Source organism: Phodopus roborovskii, unplaced genomic scaffold, assembly GCF_943737965.1.
Source record: "Phodopus roborovskii unplaced genomic scaffold, PHOROB, whole genome shotgun sequence".
Taxonomy (NCBI): Eukaryota; Metazoa; Chordata; class Mammalia; order Rodentia; family Cricetidae; genus Phodopus; species Phodopus roborovskii.
The window spans coordinates 27,127,987-27,145,598 of record NW_026126480.1 but is presented as its reverse complement, the minus strand read 5'-3'; the positions used below and the strand labels follow the sequence as shown (position 1 = coordinate 27,145,598).

Genomic DNA, 17,612 nt, shown 5'->3' with positions numbered 1-17,612 from the left:
GTCTCATATAAGGCCCAGACTGACCTTGGACCTTCCTGCCTTCAGCTCCCAAGTGTTAGGATTCCAGTCCTGTATCAGTCACTTCACCCATCCTAGTATTTAAAGGGTTTCCACAGTAGTTAAAAGCCAGCTGCTCACCTTTCATCAGGTTCTGTAGTTTCCCTCTAACAAATAACATGTATTACAGTTCCTACAGGCTTTGTTCCACTTCCCTTCTGCCCAGCATTCTGAGTTTCTTACCCATTTCTACACAAGTTCCCTCTAGTGTGGAGCCATCCAGATGCTGTGACTCACCAAGCCTACATATCAAGACCCTGTGGGCTCAGGTAGGGAAGTCCTCAGCAAGGAATCTAACTAGTATCCTCCCACCCCACTGCCCATCTCCACTTTGCTTTGAATTCCTCAAGTTTTCATATCAGGTTCACTTAAGATGACAGTTTTCTTATCTCTGAAATTGAGGCAACATCACAGATCCCAGCATTTGTTAGGAGCTAAGCTTATGGAAGCAGTCCCTTTGGGAAAGCTGAGGAAACTGCCCAGGTAACCTACATCCTCAGTGCTTCACAGTTCCTCATTGTATGGCTCTGGTCCTATCCTGATTAGCTGTCTGTCTCTGGCCATAATCGGACTTTCCTAAGGATTGGAGGAACTACAGCTGTCACATGCTAGGCACTCAGATATTAGCTGAGTAAAGGAGTGATGCAATATACAGAGTGTACATACTTCCTATGGAAAGAAAGCCATTGGAAATAGATGTTGGGGCTGGAGAGATGGCTAAGCTGTTAAGAGTAGTGGCTGCTCTTCCAGAGGTCCTGAGTTCAGTTCCCAGCAACCATATGGTAGTTCACAGCTACCTACAATGTGATCTGATGCCCTCTTCTGGCATTCAGTCATACACAAAGACAGTACTTAAAAAAATACATAAATCTTTGCCAGCTGGTGGTGGTAGCAGGTAGTAGTCTTTTATCCCAGCACTCTGCCCAGGAACAGGGGTAAATCTCCATGAGTTCTAGGCCAGCCTGGTCGCCAGAGTGAGTTCCAGCACAGCTGGGGCTACATAGAGAAATCCTGTCTTGGAGAAAAGGACAATAACAAAAACCCTGAAAATAAGAGATGTTCTCCTAACTCTAGTCCTTTGCTAAAGCAGTAAAGGAAAGCAAACTGCTCATTTGTAGGAAACAACAAGGCAAGTGTATAAGGAGCTAGTATGCCAAGGGAATTGGGGAGGATGGTGAGTTTGAGGCCTGTCTGAATTCCATAGCCAGACCTGTGTTCAAAATCCTAATAAACTTTGGAAAAACACACACACACACACAAACCATATGGTCCTTGTGCTTCGTGTGATATGATAGGCAGTGAAGGTTCTCATGAGGTGAGGGATGGCTGGGGCCTTAAGTTAATGTCCACCACACTGAACACCACTGCCAGTGTGATCAAAGCAACTCCAAGTGATTGGTGTGATCTGTTTTAACGATGGAGAAACTGATTTGTCCATCAGCTATGTACTGAGGGCCTACTATGTGGCAGTTGCCTTTCCACACTTTGTGCCCATAACAATAAGCAAAGCTTATTAAACCTCTGTTGGCTTGAAACTTAATGGTCCAGGCTAGGATTCAATAAACTCGTTGCTGGTGTAACCCCAGTTCCCAGGCAGGTGAGGTAAAGTGATTACTAATTTGAGGCCAGCTCGCGCTACATAATAAAAGCCTGAAGAATGGGAGAAGAAAAACTGGACCATGGTAGTAATCCCTACTTGAGATGTTGAGTCAGGACTACACGAATCTGCGGATTGAGTTCCAGTCTCACAAAGGGCAAACCCAAAACAAACCAATCAAACCCCAAAAGCCAGGTGTTGTGCTGCACGCCTTGAATTCCAGCACTAGGAGGCAGAGGCAGGCAAATCAGGGAGGTAGAAGTTCTCAGCCTGGTCTATATAGCTTCAGCACAGCCGTAGCTATCTAGTGAGTTTAATAATCTCAAACAAAATACAAACCTAAGAAAAAGCCGACTGTGGTGTAATGCCAGGACCCTAACTGAGGCAGGAGGACTGCCGGGATATTCAAGCTACCTTGAGCTACAGCATAAGACCTAAAGAATTAAGAGTTCAGTTCTTCCGTTCCGAGCCCGCCCTTGCATTGATCTTCCTATAAGAAATCACCCACACTGTTTTTTTTCCTTTGGTGTGTGATCATGAAGTCTCGCGAGAGCACTTCCGCCTCCCATAACTCCGTGCGTTCAGCCCGCCCACCCTCTTTCCGCCATCTTTCTGCGCCGGTGAGTTCGTCTCTATGAAGCTCCGTGCTCATCCGCCGGCATCCGAGCCGTCCTTCTACCCGGGGCTCGGCCTCGGAGTCCCGCGGGCACACTGAGCCCTGCCATGATCGCATCCGCCGCCTGTCCGGGTCGGGATCGCCATGGGCCGCGCCTTTGGGAGCTGGCCCACGGCTGCAGGCAGGGCTCCGCTCGGGCCGGCGGGAACGGTGGCCGGCGTGGGCCTTGCTTCCCGTGTCTGCGGGCGCTTCAGAGTCTCGAGCACCCCACGCAGCCGTGGCCAGTATTGGTACCGGGGTTTCAGCCCCACTCCCAGCTAAGTTAGGGAGGCGAGTCGGGGTTTACTCTTGGCACGTGAAACATGCCTTGGCTGCGTCCCTACGAGCTGTGAGAGCAGCTCTGCTGTCCAAGAAGCCGTTTGGGTGTCCTGTCACGTAATGCCTCTGCTCCTGGGAGGCTTTTTGTTGGAAGTGTGTTAAGTGGTTACCTGAAAGTGAGTTGATTTAAGTCGTGTTAACGGCTGACACTGCTGACCTGGAAGTTATTGGCAGACGTTGCCAAAGCTTAAACTTAGGATCTAGTGACAGTCTCCCCTTACTTTCCGTTTGGCTAGGTGATAAGCCCCACCATTTCTAAAGTTGTCTTTGTAGTGCGTCTTGGTTTGTGTCATTTTCTCCAGCTGTTTGTGTGCTGGGTGTTACGAGCATGAATGTCTTGAATGAATAAAGAGTGCAGAACCGTCAGTAAGTTGTAATGAACGTTTCCTGGGTGTTGGGAATGTTGCTTAGACCTAAGAAGATTTAGTGGTGGCCATAGGAAGACAAGTTTGATAGAGGCGTGATTGGATGTTGATGCAAGCAAACTCTGTTATTTCCTCAGCCGCCATGGTGCGCATGAATGTCCTGGCTGATGCTCTGAAGAGCATCAACAATGCTGAGAAGAGAGGCAAACGTCAGGTCCTCATCAGGCCCTGCTCCAAAGTCATCGTCAGGTTCCTAACCGTGATGATGAAGCATGGTGAGTATTGGTGTCTTGGGTTTTTGACAGACTAAGGAAATTGTCCTATGTGTAGGTTCCCAAGGCAGAGTCGTTACACCTGGGAATTAATGTGGGTCTGGGAGAGAGGGTAGTACAGATTAAACCTGGATATTTTGGTGACACTGGGAAAAGTGAGTTTGTGTCTGTACTTATATGACACAGGACACTGCAAACCAGACTGAGTTGGGGAGGAAAGATTTTCCTAATGTCTGCCTGGCCATTGGGAGTATACCACTGAATACTGGGGAGGGAAGGGGAAATGGTCATACCAGAAATGGTTTTAGTTGTTAACTCCTAAATTCTTAATGTGTTGCAGAGTTTTAAAAATTATGCTACAGAATCAGATACAAGGGAGAAAAATGTAGGCAAAAAGTGGTGCCGGGGGCGTGTGGTTTAGGACTAGTGCCTTAGGTTTGATACTAGTCACTTGGTTTATAGGTTACATTGGTGAGTTTGAAATCATCGATGACCACAGAGCTGGGAAAATTGTCGTGAACCTCACAGGCAGGTTGAACAAGGTAAGATTTAATTGTCTCTTTAAAAACCTTTATTCTCACTTTGCATCTGTAAGTTAATGCCTATTGCTGTCAACCCTTGCTTCACTCCCTAATTTAAGGAATTGGGTGAGATTATATGTTATCTTTGGTTGTTTGCTCAAGTTTTTGATCAGGAGTGAGATAGACCTAGGCCTTGGTAACCCAGTTGACTTAATGATTGTAGTAGCTTCAGGTTAATGGCTTAGTATATAAACAATTCAATTTCTTAAGTACTGGTGGTCTGGATCTGTTTTGTTTTAAAGATGGGGTCTCAATATGTAGACAGGTTGGCCTTTAACTCAGTTCTGGATTAAAGGGATGCACTGGTTTTTGATGGAATTGTTAACTTGAGTAAAGGGCTAAGCCCCAGGGTTGATGGCTGCTGTTTTTGTCAGTGTGGATTATAGTTGTCTGAGGTCTAGACTGCCTGTCAGTTTTGTCACCAGCAAAGCCAAACAGACTATTTGATCCCTGTCTTTTTGACTTAATGGTTTTAATAGATGGCTAGTGTTTGGGACAATGTCAGTAGGCCAGTGATTGTTGCTGAGACTGATAGCTTTCTGATCTGCAAGGACTTTGAGAACCTCTATCTAGGCCAGCACTTCTCAATCTGTGGGTCTCAACTCCTTTGAGGATTGAACAACCCTTCTTCCACAGGTGTTGGTTTAAGACCATTGGAAAACTGATTCATGGGGGGGGGCGTTCAAAACAGGTTCTCTGTGACAGCTGTGGCTATCTTGGAACTCTTTGTAAGCCAAGCTATATTGCCTGCTTCTGCCTCCCCAGTGCTGGGATTAAAGGTGTGGGCCACCACACCCGTTGGTAAACATTTATTTACAGTATTAGAATTCAAGTTATGAAGTAGCAACAAAAATTATTTTATGGTTGGGGTCACTACAATATGATCACAGCATTAGGAAAGTTGAGAAGCACTGGTCTAGTCCCATACAGTAAAGCATGTGGTCAGTGGCACTGGTTGAGTTAGTGAGGTTATTTCCTGGTCTGATGGTGGTTTTTGTTGTCAGAGGTTAACCCTATTGCTTCTGAAAGGTGGTGAGGTGAAGAGTTGGCAAGATTAGTTTTGAGTCATTTGTTGTTGGCTGCAGTGAAAACCCACCCCAGGTGTGCTTTTGAAGTGGCCTGTATCTGTCCTGTTTTGTTTTCCCTGATATTAGGAAACTAGTCATGCTCAAGTCTCTGGCCAGTTAGCCTGTAGGAGGAGGGGGTGGTGGTGCAGGTAGAGCAGCATGTGGTGTGCTTACTGGCTATTGTGTATTTCATTTTCTATGAAATTTACCTTCCCTATACAGAGAATGCCTGCTTCCCTCAAGGGTTACCCTTGCTGTGCATGAGGTATTAAAACTTGGCCTTCATATCTCATCCTTGCTTGTGCTTGGTTAAGAGAGGGCTGTGCTGGTTCCTTCTGGGAATAAAGATAGAGGGCTGTAGTCCATGACAGCCAGCAAAAAGAAAGTTGAAGCCAAGGAAGGATTGGGTCAGAAGGGCAGCCTTTAGGGAGATAGAGCCTGGAGCTATTGGAAGGCCTTTGCCAAGTTCTATCTTTCATAGTTATTTTGGTGTGTGACTGTCAATTCTTCCATGGATGTCCTGTGGGCATCCTGGGTTTCTTAGAGGAAGGGATAATCTGAGCTACACAGGGAGCCTTTCTGCAGCTGTATGCTTGCTTGAGGATTTACAGGCAGTGATTAAGGTGGAGGAGCTCTTTCTGGAGGATGGCTGTCACTGTGTCCCAGTAGCAGAGATGCCTTCATTTTAAGAGTGCCTGCTTGCTATTACCTCACTTGGGGTGGGAATGTGAAGAGGCATTTGTTACTTAGATGTACTGCATTGGAGTTTTTAGTTTGTAGGTTTATTGTTTGGCCAGCTCTACTTAAAGATGGATTTTAGTGTGTACACATGCATGTGTGTGCTTGGCAAGGTACTGCTGAGCTTGCAGCCCTCTTGAACTGTAAAAATAAAATTTCGATTGTAATACTACTTGGTCTCAGTTATGTATAATGAGATGATTTGTTGTGGAGTAGTTCTCTGGGTACTTCTGTGTGACTCTACCTAAGTAATTTTGTCTTATTGGATATGGCTCTTTCCTGAAGGCAGGAGTGTATAGCCCATTCATGTGGGGATGGTGTTTCTGGGACAGGCTTACCCTGTGTAGCTCTTGCTATCCTGGAACTCAGGCTTTCTGTCTCAACCTCTTGGTACTAGGGTTCTTAGGCATATGCTGCCACCCCATGCTCAGTGTTTCAGTGACATGTATATCAAAAAAGGTATGCACAGAGTAAGTACCTGTAATGTGGTTTTGAATCATTGACTAAAGTGTAAAGAATTTCATCTTTGTTTTCTTTTATTTACAGTGTGGGGTGATCAGTCCTAGATTTGATGTGCAGCTCAAAGACCTAGAAAAATGGCAGAACAATCTGCTCCCATCACGTCAGTTTGGGTGAGATACTTAAGTTCTCTAGTATGTGGGTTAGGCATGACAGCAAGCACATTTACTGTCCAAGCCAGTTCACTGGCCTTTTATTTATTTTAGATTGGGTTTCACTGATCTGAAATGAAAATTGTCTGTTTCTTTCTTCAAACTCTGGGATTTAAGGGCCTGTGCAACCATGCCCAGCTTCATCTTTGTTTTCTGTCAGGGCAGTGTGTATCTGGAGCTCTAGATTTTGTCTTTTGTTCTATTCATCCCTGTGCACTGCCCAATGGCCAGGCACCAGCTTTCCTAAGCAGCATCAATCTCTGTCTCCCAGGAAGGCAGGCTTGAGCATTGCTGAAGGTGGTGGTGAACAGTGATTTTTTTTTTTTTTTGCTTGGAATGTTTACACTCAACTAATGTATTTCTTTCCTCCATAGCTTCATTGTACTGACAACCTCAGCTGGCATCATGGACCATGAAGAAGCAAGACGAAAACACACAGGAGGGAAAATCCTGGGATTCTTTTTCTAGAGATGTAAAAACACAAATAAAAAGCCTCCATGGACTATGTTCAGGGTCAGTCCTTTTGAGCCATTACAGCAGAATAGCAAATGGCTGTCGTGACTGGTGATGCTTTCATGTGATAATGCCCTTTTGAGTTGTCCAGCCAGGATGGTTTGCTTCTGATTTGTGGTTCAGGGGTGCTCAGCTGTGACATTATGAAAACCTGACCCTTGTCGTCCTATATGTTGCCATATGGAGGTCCCTTGTTGTACCACTCTTAATAGCAGACTTGGGTTTTATGCCAGTAACATCTTGGTAAAATGGTTAATGATAGTTTGCAGGGCTTCTAGAGGCTAGGGTAGACCCAGTCTGGTTTATTTGCCAGTGAGAGGCATAGGACTTCAGTTTTAGTCTTTGCCTACAGCCTTCCTTCATCCCCCAAACTTGATAGCCCTATCTGTTATCTCTGTGTCTTAGGGTAGTACCACACACTTGAGCCCTGGAAAATGTCATTTCTTGGGCATTAAGACTGAATCTGATAATATAAAAAAAATGCAAGCCAGTTTGGAGGCCTTGTTCACTTATCCAGCACACCCTGGGTTCTGTACCCTGTATTTGAAAAACCGCATAAAGGTTTGGCAAGGCTGATTAAAGAAAGCTTGTAGTAGGTTTGGGACTTGAGTTGGGTTCTCAGGTAAATTCCTGAGATCCATCTGCCTTTGCCTCCCTCATCTAAGGCAAGTGCCACCACACCTGGCCAAGAGTGATCTGATAGCTCTGTTAATGTGGAAAATACCAAATGAAAGGCTGGTTTGGCTCCCGGGTATGGAGAACATGGTTTGTATTTGGTGGGTGGGCACCTTCAGGTGGGGATTGTGTGGTAGAACAAAGTTACCCATTTCAGAAGCAAAGTAGAGTGGGGTGATGGTCCCAATACCCCCTGCAGCTTCCATCACCTCAGTCCCAGAGGCTGTGAACTGCTCTTAAGGGAGGGACATTGATCTTTTGGCCTCCCCTGAGTCAGATCTACCCTGAGCCTTACGTCAGCTGATTATTTTTGTTTACAAAGAGTTTAAAAGTGTATTAGTTAACTTGTTAACTGACAAAATTAAATGGCCCAAAAGTATTTACTATGGGGAGCTCTGCTTTCTCTCTTGTACACTCCTGTGCTTGGCTGGGTCAGTCTTAAAAGAATTCCCTGGAGATGATCAGAAGGTGAGAAGGAGCTTGGGAAAGTGGGAAAGGGTCAGTGGTTCCCTGAGGAATCTGACACAGGTTTTGGCCTCTGGGTAAATGGCAGTTCTCATTACTTGATGCTGTCTTTCTCCTTGGATCAAACGAGCTTCCTATTTCAGTTAAACAAATTTAATACTCAAAATCCTCTTTACAAGTAGGATTTTCCTTGGTGTTAATTTTAGGGCCCTTGAGCTATCTTGTTTTCTGTCCCTACTGTTCTTGTATGGAAGTTAAAACTTGCTCATTTCTCATCTGTACATTAGCAGACTATACTGTAGCTCAGGGGCCTTGACTTTTCTTAACTACAGATAATTTCATTCCCCTCCTGATGTTCCTCTTTATGCCTACCCTCCTTTTTTTTCCCCCTCTGAGACAATGTTAGGTTCTTCCCAGGGCTAGATCAAGCTGAAGATGGTCTTGGTCTCAGGGTGTTTTGAGACGATTTCTTTGTAGCCCTGGCTGTCCTAGAACTCCCTCTATAGACCAGTTTGTCCTTCCCTAAGATCTGCCTGTGCCTGTCTCTTGTCTCCTGAGTGCTGAGATTCAAGGCATGCACCATCACTGCCTGGCTACAAAAGAATTCTTAATATCCATCAGCCATAGAGAAAGCCATTGTTAAGCCTCATCAATCCAAGCTATATCTTTAGCTCGGGCTTTTGGTTAATGAAGACAAAAGTCTGAAGGGACCAGAACAGTATAATGAGGCCAGTGTCCTCTGGCCTGCATGGTTAGGATGAAAATAACAGATTTACCAAAATTCTGCCACATTTTGGGCAGACCTGAAGCTGTTGGTTTATATCGAAGAAGGCGAAAGTTAATTAAATTTGTTTTCTTTGATTAGTCTCTTCTGCCCTGTCAGACTAGGCTGCTAGGAGGGCAAGTCAGCTAGCATTTGTTTTGCTTTTTGAGACAGTGTTTATCCCTGTAGCCTTGGTCGTTCTGGAACTTGCTATGTAGATCAAGACCAAGCTGGCCTTGAACTTAGATCCACCTGCTTCTGCCTCTAGAGTGCTGGGATTAAAGGTGTGTGCCACCACTGCCTGGCTTCAGCTATGTTTATTCTCATGCTTGGCATTGCTTGTTTTATTTACCCGCATACCCACCCATCAATCCACTCATCCCTCCATTCAAAAATGGGGTACATGCTTATCTGGCCTTGAGTAAACCAGCATAGTGCCTATCCATATCCATAGGAAGACCTAGAAAAGGAGGCTATGCACACTCTTGGTGAACTAGTCTGGGTTCCTAGCTAAAGGATAGAAGTTAGTGGAAATTTAAAACTTTCTTGTCTCAGCATCCTCATTACCTTCCCCTAAGGATGGCAACATCCAATATTCCTTCTTGGTTTATCTTAGAACAAGAAGGGAGAGCTCAAACTCAACCTTGAGTTATGCCATTTATGCATCCGGTTTATCTTAGAACAAGAAGGGAGAGCTCAAACTCAACCTTGAGTTATGCCATTTATGCATCCGCTGTTGGTGCAGGGTGTCCCAGAGACTGACAACTTGAGAGGTATCTCTGGTGTCAGACCCACAGCCTGACTTTTTTCCTTCCTCTCCCTTCTTTCCTCCCTCCTTTACTTCCTCAGGTCATCAGGATTGCATAGCAAGCCCTCCCAACCCTCTGAATCACCATCCCAGTCCCACTTAAAAGTTTTTTGACATCTATTTTATACGTGTGTATGCAACTTGTGTGCAGCCATCAAGGAGGCCAGAAGAGGATGTTGGATGCCCTTGGGACTAGAGCTACACTTTTTTTTAGCCCTATGTGGGTGCTGAGAACCAAACCCCTAACCTCAAAAAGCAGCCAGTCAGTGCCTTTGTCTCTTCAGCCCCATCTTGTGTTATATTGTGAGCTGCATGGGAATTGAACTCAGGATCCCTGGAAGAACAACCAGTACTCTTAACCTTTGAGCCATCTTTCCAGCCCCCACTTTTTTTTTTTTTTCTTTAATTGGCAAGTGTGTATTCCTAAATATATAAATACAACCTGCTCAACTGCATAATGTTGCTTGTATGTTAATGATTTTAGGGACTTCACGTGTGGGTATAAAATAAAACATCTTTTTAAAAGGCTTTTAGAAACACACTTCAAAGGAAGCTTGAAGACAATTAGAGTTTAAGAGGAAAATGCTGCTGTAAATCTCAGCAGCTGCCAGGCCAGGGAAAAGCCAAGCCCTTTGAGTTAGGCCAACATATTAGACAAACAGGAGAGTGGGGGCTTCACAGACCGACAGAACCTGGAAAGGCATGCCTAGCCTTTGGCTAGTATTTGAAAAAAGGGATAAAGAGAAGAAAAAGTTAAACTTTTCTGAGTCCTAACATAGAAAAATGGACAGGCTGCACGACAAAGGCTCATAGTGCAGCCTCATCTACCCCAAGGAGAGGCTTTTGGTGAAGGAAAAGTTAGTTCATTAAAGGGAGGGATACTTATTCCTCCAATCTCCTTAGGTGAATCAGCTTTCCTGAAAGGTGGTTGATAGGCCCAGAGGCATTAGTTTATCTATTCTGGGAAGCTTGGAATGTTAGGTCATTTAGATTAACATTGCTTGTGTTCCTAGATGAATGGGAGGCGAGATCCAAAGTTTCAGTAGCCCTGGGATGGCACCTTGCATGACAGGGGCATCTGAGGGTATTTCCACTGGGTTACAAAGCTTCTCATGTGGGGAGCCCCCATTGGGTGATGTATTAAGGATTTTTTTTTCATTCATTTACTTAGGCCAGTAGCAAGAGGACTGACAGATACCTACCCTCAAGCCTGCTCAGCAGTGTGATGTGTACCTAAGCTGTGACAGGAATATCCAGAGGAAATGGTCTTGGATTTGAGGACTGAAAAGTCATCTGATGATGTTATCACAGTTAAGAATTAGAGTCTGTGGCCCTGCAAGTCCCAACAAGCCAAATTTGTCTACCACCCTTCAATAAACCAATTAGAAGAATAAAATTACCGATGACAAACAGCAAGGGAGATTTATTCAATATGGCCATTGGAAGAGGGACAAATAACCATTTAAAGTCTGCCTACAGTGTCCTAGCTAAGCAGTCCTGGCCAAGGTCATTGACCCATCACTGTCCAGTCTCTAGTCTCCTACAGGAGGCCTGACAAGTTATTGACAAACATGGAATCTCTCTGTTGGGTGGTTTGGCACCAGGCTTAAGCCTTTTCTCCCCATGAGATACTGGGGAAGATTCCAGTTCCTGGGGTCCTTTCAAGAATCTAGATAGCTAGAGTGCCTGCAGCCCACCTGCTGTGAGAAGGCATCCAATAGTTTGGGAACACCCACCAGAACCCTGTGTAACCCCGTAGTAGCCTGTCTTTGTGGCACCAGTCTGTGTTAGCCCGTGTTTTTGCCTGAGAGGGCGAGTGTGGACTGAAAAATGTCAGGTAAAGATGCCAAGGAAAAGACAGACACTGAATAGAGTCAGGAGGGCAATCCAGTGAATTCTGAACATGCCAAGTTTATTCTTCAACATTCTTAAATACCCCAACCAAAAAAGGGGAAAATGGTAAGACTTATTTATCAAGATACAAGGAATAAACAGACTTTCTTCCTTAATTCTCCAAGCATTTTGTAACCACACCTTAGACTAAATCTCTTGTTAAGATAAGACATCCAAGCCTGAAACCAAACATCCTACAGCCACACCTTAGACCTTTAGGTCTTATGACTTTAACCTTGGAAGAGTAAGGATAGTTTTGAACAAGATAAAGCAAAGCCATTTTTATGGGACCCAACATAAGCCTCCCATTAACTTCCTAGCTACAGTGTGAGACCTTCCCCAGCACCTCCAAAGGTGGTTTTTCAAATAAAGTCACTTTCCCTTTGAATAACCATCTTGCCTTGTTTCTCTACTTAGACTGCTATGTGGTATGCAGTTGCACTTGTAACAGTAAGAGGTTGGTTTCCCCAGTCATAAGATGGAAGCTGACAGTGTCTTTCTTGCTGCTTTGAGAATGTGCTGTGCCCTAGCCATGTCATATTCTTCTGTTTGTCACCTTGCCTGACTGCTGCTTAAAGTCACAGCACACACACACACACACACACACACACACACACACACACACACATCCCCATTGGGTTAGGTCACACAGTCCACGGGAGGCCCATCACCAGACCCTTTTGATGCAGCAATTTGCTTTTGGGGCAGGTTGCTAGAAACCTTGGGGGAGTTTCAATGCCTGGGTTCTTCTAAGCTGTCCTGTTTTAGTATTCTCCAAGATCAGTTTCTTCATTCTGAAAGTTTCCTAATAACTTCTTACAGATGTCTTTTTCTTGATTAAGTAATAACCCTGTGTGATGAAATAAGAGAAGATATGTGAGAAGGCCTTGTGTGTGGTTGAACCTTCTGGTGTGTGTGAAGTCTAGAGAGGGAAGGGGAAGTCGGGGGTAGATGGAGGTTTCTGGTGGCTCCCCTTTTCCTCCTTGGCTGAACTGTATATGCATGCATTGTTCAATTACTCCAAGGCCTTCATATCTGAATTATCCTACTACGTTCATCCTTTCAAAAACGATTTCAAACCAGTTTATTAATCCACGAGCCTTGCTAAGTTCTTTCCAGGCTCCTGTGAATGCTGTGAGCATTATCTCTGCAGTGTCACAAAGTTTCCACTAGGTGACAGCACAGGACCGCAAGTGTCCTGGAAGAGTTTGCTCACGATAACCCAGGTCTGAACTGGAGACCCTTGTGACAAGAGGTTGATTATTTATGGCCACAGGGAGAAGGTGCAGAAGGAGGGAGGATGAGTAGGTGTGTCATTGGCCTTGAGCCCAAGGAGAGTTTGTCTTCGTCACTTTTCTATAGCTGTGACAAAGCTCCAAGACAACTTATAAAACAAAGCATTTAATTGGGGCTTGCTTACATTTTCAGAGGGTGGGTCCAAGACTATCACCGCTGGGAATACATTCAAATATATTACTCTCTGGGATCCATTCTCACTCAAACCAACACAGGATTGTTCTGGAGGCTGGAGGACAGGTTGTGTTCAACCACCCATTCACTCATAATCTAGTTACCTTTTTACCTATTCACCTGTCTATCTACTCATCCACCCATCCTTTCATCTACATATGTGCTCACCCCTCTCCTATCCACTGACTCACCCATTCACCCACTCCCTCTCATCCATGCATTCATTTACCCATTCACCCACTCACCCACCCATCTACTCATCCAGTAAATGTTTCTGAGTGCACACGCACACATAGACACACATACATATATTCATGCACAAAGCACATGCTAATATACATCATGCCAGATACACAGAGCATAACTCATCTTCTTTCCTCTTTTTCTCCCTTTCTTGTTATACAGTATAGGCTGCCCTTGATTTTGTGATTCTCCTTCTTCAGCTGTCTGAGTGCTGGCATTACTGATGTGTGCCACCATGCCCAGGTCTGACACAACCTTTTATTGAATGTACAGGTTCCTTTGGTTTACTTGTGTTTTTAAGACAAGGCCTCATTCACTCTGTTGTCAGGGCTGGCCTGGAACTTGCCGTCCTCCTGCGTCAGTCTGTGAGTGCTAGATCACAGGGTGTGTCACTCACTGTATTTGGCACTTGGGGCTGCTTTTTCCCCAGAGCTGATGGTTAGACTGTTGGACCTGTCTGTGCTGTTCGTGCTATTCATTCTTTGCCTCCCAGTTTTAATATTCCTTTTTCTGCGGCTGCACTTCTTTTTAATATGAAGCAGATAATTATCTGGAGGCATTTTTGCCCCTTGTGATCTCAATAAATGCTCAATAAATGTGATCCCCAAATGCTTCTTCCTGCTCACTCTTACTCCCAATCCTAAGGGAGAACCAAGGCTACTCTGGTTTCTGCTAACTCCTAGCTTTTCTAGTTTCAGGGCTCTGTTTCCTTAGAGGGACACTGTGACATGTAGCATTTCACAAGATTCAGTTTTTTTAATTTAAATTTCAAAAATTGTGGTGTTAGGGTAAATAAATTAATATTTTAATAGCAATAACAACTAGAGCCCAGTCTGGGCATGTGGGAGCTCAGCAGGCTCTCAGCAGGCCCTAAAGGGGTGTGTAGGGACATCATCACATTTGTGGTTCTCATGTCTCATCCACCTAATCCCTTCTCTTTCTCCAGGGGCTCGTCACTCAGCTATGCAAGTGAAGGGCTGGACATTGTTTTAGAAGTTGATAGGCCAGCTGAATACTCACACAGGGTCAGTCAGCATGTGGAAGTGAAGATTGGGTGTCTGGGGTGAGGAAAAGGGATAGAAAGCATGGTTTGGGTCACACTGAGTTTATGGTGTCCAGTTAGACATGTCAGGTAGAGGCCTGACACTGGACAAGCAGGTTTGGGTTTAGGAATGAGAAGGTATTCCATTGCTCCATCTCTATGGTAACCAGGGTCCTCTGCCTCCAGTGACCCAGGCCAGTATCTTGTTCTTGAGTGATGGGTTCCTAAGTGGGATGACCAGGAGATGAGAAGATATAGGAAGCTGAGGTCTGGAGGTCTCCCACAAACTGTCTTATGCCAAGCAAGTTTGTTAAGAGCTACAGCATCTTATTTACTATTTGCAGGGGGAAACAGTGGGACAGAGAGCAGACTTCTATCATACAATGGGACGGAGTCAGCAGGAGGCCAATCATGCAGTATTACACAGAGGTAACAGGATGTCTCAAAGACATCAGAGACTGAGCACACAGTGGCCTTGGGGGGGCTGATAACTCCAGTCTCTTCAGGGGGACAAAGCCTAGTTTTCAGAACCAAAGCTCTAAGTCCATTGAGGCCCTGTCCACAGACCCTGCAAGACAGGCCTAGCAAAGTCTGCCCCTGGGCAAATCACAGAACTAGCATTCTCTTTGTCCCTCCTCTAGAGCCTCTGAGAAGACCTTGGATAGGTCTGACTCTCAGTACTCTAGGTCCTGGTCATCCCCCATTGTAGCTGCTTCCTCCCATTGCTTGGTGAACTCCTAGACCCTGCAGGGCTATGATCTCAGGGACATGGACATGCTTTGCTATTCCTGCCTCCATCTCCCCACCAACATTTCCTTCTTTCTGGCAGGTTTTGCCTATGTAGCTCAGGCTGGCCCCTTGCCTTGACTTCTGAGTGCTGAGGTTATAGACTTAGATGACTCTGAAGCAGGCCAGGGGAGACCGGTGCATTTGAATAACAGTGCTCTCATTTCTGTCCTTTCCTAGAAACCAGGCTAGAACCCTTTGGAAGGGCCTGACCACGGGGCCTGAACGAAGCCTTAGGAAGAGGGGACTGGGATGATGATGGAGCCCCCTTCATCGGCCATGTTGTTTGACTTGGCAGTGAGTGAGCTTTCATGACAGGATGATCAACAGCTCAGAGATGGGGAGAGGTTTTCCTGAGACCACACAGCAAACTGGGTCATAGCTGAGACTTGAACAAAGTCTGATCCACTGCCTAGGCTCTCCTCTGAACAGGGTTTGTGCTGCCCCACACACTACTCAAAAAGGAGGGAGGTGACAGATGAAGTACATAGTGGGGTCATGGGCTGGTGCTGGACCCCATGTTTTTGGGGGGTGAGGAGGTCACAGGGTCCATCTATACTCAGAGACACTGGCCCAAGTCTGTCAGCAGCAGAGGTGTCCCTGGTCAAGAGCACTCATCTAACTTTTTAAAGGAGCAGGTGGGGTGGGGAGGGGGTGAGTGGAAGGTGGGAGAAGGATTGAGTCTGAAGTGGCAAGCAGGGGACTAAAGGCTTCGGTCACAACTCCTGCCCCTGTCACCCTTTGATAGAGTTTATCTTTGCAGCTTAGGCTGGTTTAAACTCACAATCCTTTCAGTCCCAGCCTTCTGAGTGCTGGGATTACAGGCACACACAGTGGCTGGGATGGATTATAGCCACACAAACTGGCTAGGATTATAGACACACACAGTGGCTGGGATTATAGACACACATACTAGCTGGGATTATTGTTATACACATTGGCAGCAATTATAGTCACACACACTGGCTGGGATGGATTATAGGCACACACACTGGCTAGGATTATAGACACACACACTGGCTGGGATGGATTATAGACACACACACTGGCTAGGATTATAGACACACACACTGGCTGGGATGGATTATAGACACACACATTGGCAGTGATTATAGTCACACACACTGGCTGGGATTATAGTCACACACTGGTTGGGATGGGTTATAGGCACGCACACTTCCTGGGATGGATTATAGATACACATTTATTGTACAGAAATAAAATGTCTTCTTGAATGAAGAAGAATAAAGGTTCAGTTTGGGAGCTATGGGTTGAAGCAGTAAGTCTCAATAGGACCAATACTTGAAAACTCTGGCTTTGTTGGTCCCCTAGACCCTATGTGGGACACTTGGCTCTGAGTAGAATAGGGCAGCCATACCAAGCAGGCTGGGGCCCTGACTCTCAAGCTAACTCCATCCTGTGGCAATCAAGTGTGATTCATCACCAGCAGGTGATTGGCCCTTCTTCCTCACTCACTAATGAAAATAGCTTGGTCCCTGTAAATAAACAGCTCACAATTTATTCAGTGGGAAGAAAGAAGAATACATGAGGAGGAGGTGCCTTCATGGAGGGGGATGTTAAGGTGTTAAAGCTGCATAATGCAGAGGACCCCATCAGGACATTTCAGGCTTCGGTCTGCATCTATAGCTGTATACTTACACCCTCTTTCACTGGGGCTACAACTGGAGACTGAATTTTAAGGTGTAGGCAATCTGGATGCTGAGGGCTGGGGCCATTGTTTTGACCTTGGTTTGAGATATGATGAATCTCAGAGTGAGCAGGAAGCTGCCACCACCATTGCCATCTTCCCGCCCCCAATTCTTCCAATCCTTCCTCCCCTCCCCCTCCTTCTCACTATGTACCTGAGGATGACCTTGAAGCCTTGATCCTCCTTCTGCCTTCACTCCCAAAGCTCTGGTCTGGGATGTGTGACACTATGCCTGTTCCCCCATCTCTTCCACCTCTTCCTCACCTCCTCCTCCACCTCCTCCTCCACCTCCTCCTCCACCTCCTCCCCACCTCCTCCTCCACCTCCTCCTCCACCTCCTCCTCCACCTCCTCCCCACCTCCTCCACCTCCTCCTCCACCTCCTCCCCAATCTCCTCCACCTCCTCCTCCACCTCCTCCCCACCGCCTCCTCCACCTCCTCCTCCACCTCCTCCCCACCGCCTCCTCCACCTCCTCCTCCACCTCCTCTCCACCTCCTCCTCCACCTCCTCCTCCACCTCCTCCCCACCTCCTCCACCTCCTCCTCCACCTCCTCCCCACCTCCTCCTCCACCTCCTCCCCAATCTCCTCCACCTCCTCCCCACCGCCTCCTCCACCTCCTCCTCCACCTCCTCCTCCACCTCCTCCACCTCCTCCTCCACCTCCTCCCCACCGCCTCCTCCACCTCCTCCCCAATCTCCTCCACCTCCTCCCCACCGCCTCCTCCACCTCCTCCTCCACCTCCTCCCCACCGCCTCCTCCACCTCCTCCTCCACCTCCTCCCCACCGCCTCCTCCACCTCCTCCTCCACCTCCTCCTCCACCTCCTCCCCACCGCCTCCTCCACCTCCTCCTCCACCTCCTCCCCCACCTCCTCCCCCTCCTCCTCCACCTCCTCCTCCCCCT

General features: G+C 46.4%; 1 protein-coding gene across 1 annotated transcript; it reads left to right on the top strand.

Annotated features, from left to right (window-relative positions):
• The first annotated feature begins 2,189 nt into the window (after nt 1-2,189).
• On the top strand, nt 2,190-6,849 carry Rps15a (ribosomal protein S15a). The gene is made up of 5 exons (XM_051192769.1): nt 2,190-2,274; nt 3,151-3,288; nt 3,748-3,827; nt 6,218-6,303; nt 6,717-6,849. Exons 2-5 carry the CDS (start codon nt 3,156-3,158, stop codon nt 6,808-6,810), a joined length of 393 nt encoding a protein of 130 aa, XP_051048726.1. The 5' UTR covers nt 2,190-2,274; nt 3,151-3,155; the 3' UTR covers nt 6,811-6,849.
• The last annotated feature ends 10,763 nt before the right edge of the window (nt 6,850-17,612 follow it).

Coding starts and splice junctions, on each gene's coding strand:
- Rps15a (XM_051192769.1), top strand. CDS start 3,156: ATGGTGCGCATGAATGTCCTGGCTGATGCTCTGAAGAGCATCAACAAT. Junction 3,289..3,747: donor AACCGTGATGATGAAGCATG/GTGAGTATTGGT, acceptor CTTGGTTTATAG/GTTACATTGGTGAGTTTGAA. Junction 3,828..6,217: donor TCACAGGCAGGTTGAACAAG/GTAAGATTTAAT, acceptor TTTTATTTACAG/TGTGGGGTGATCAGTCCTAG.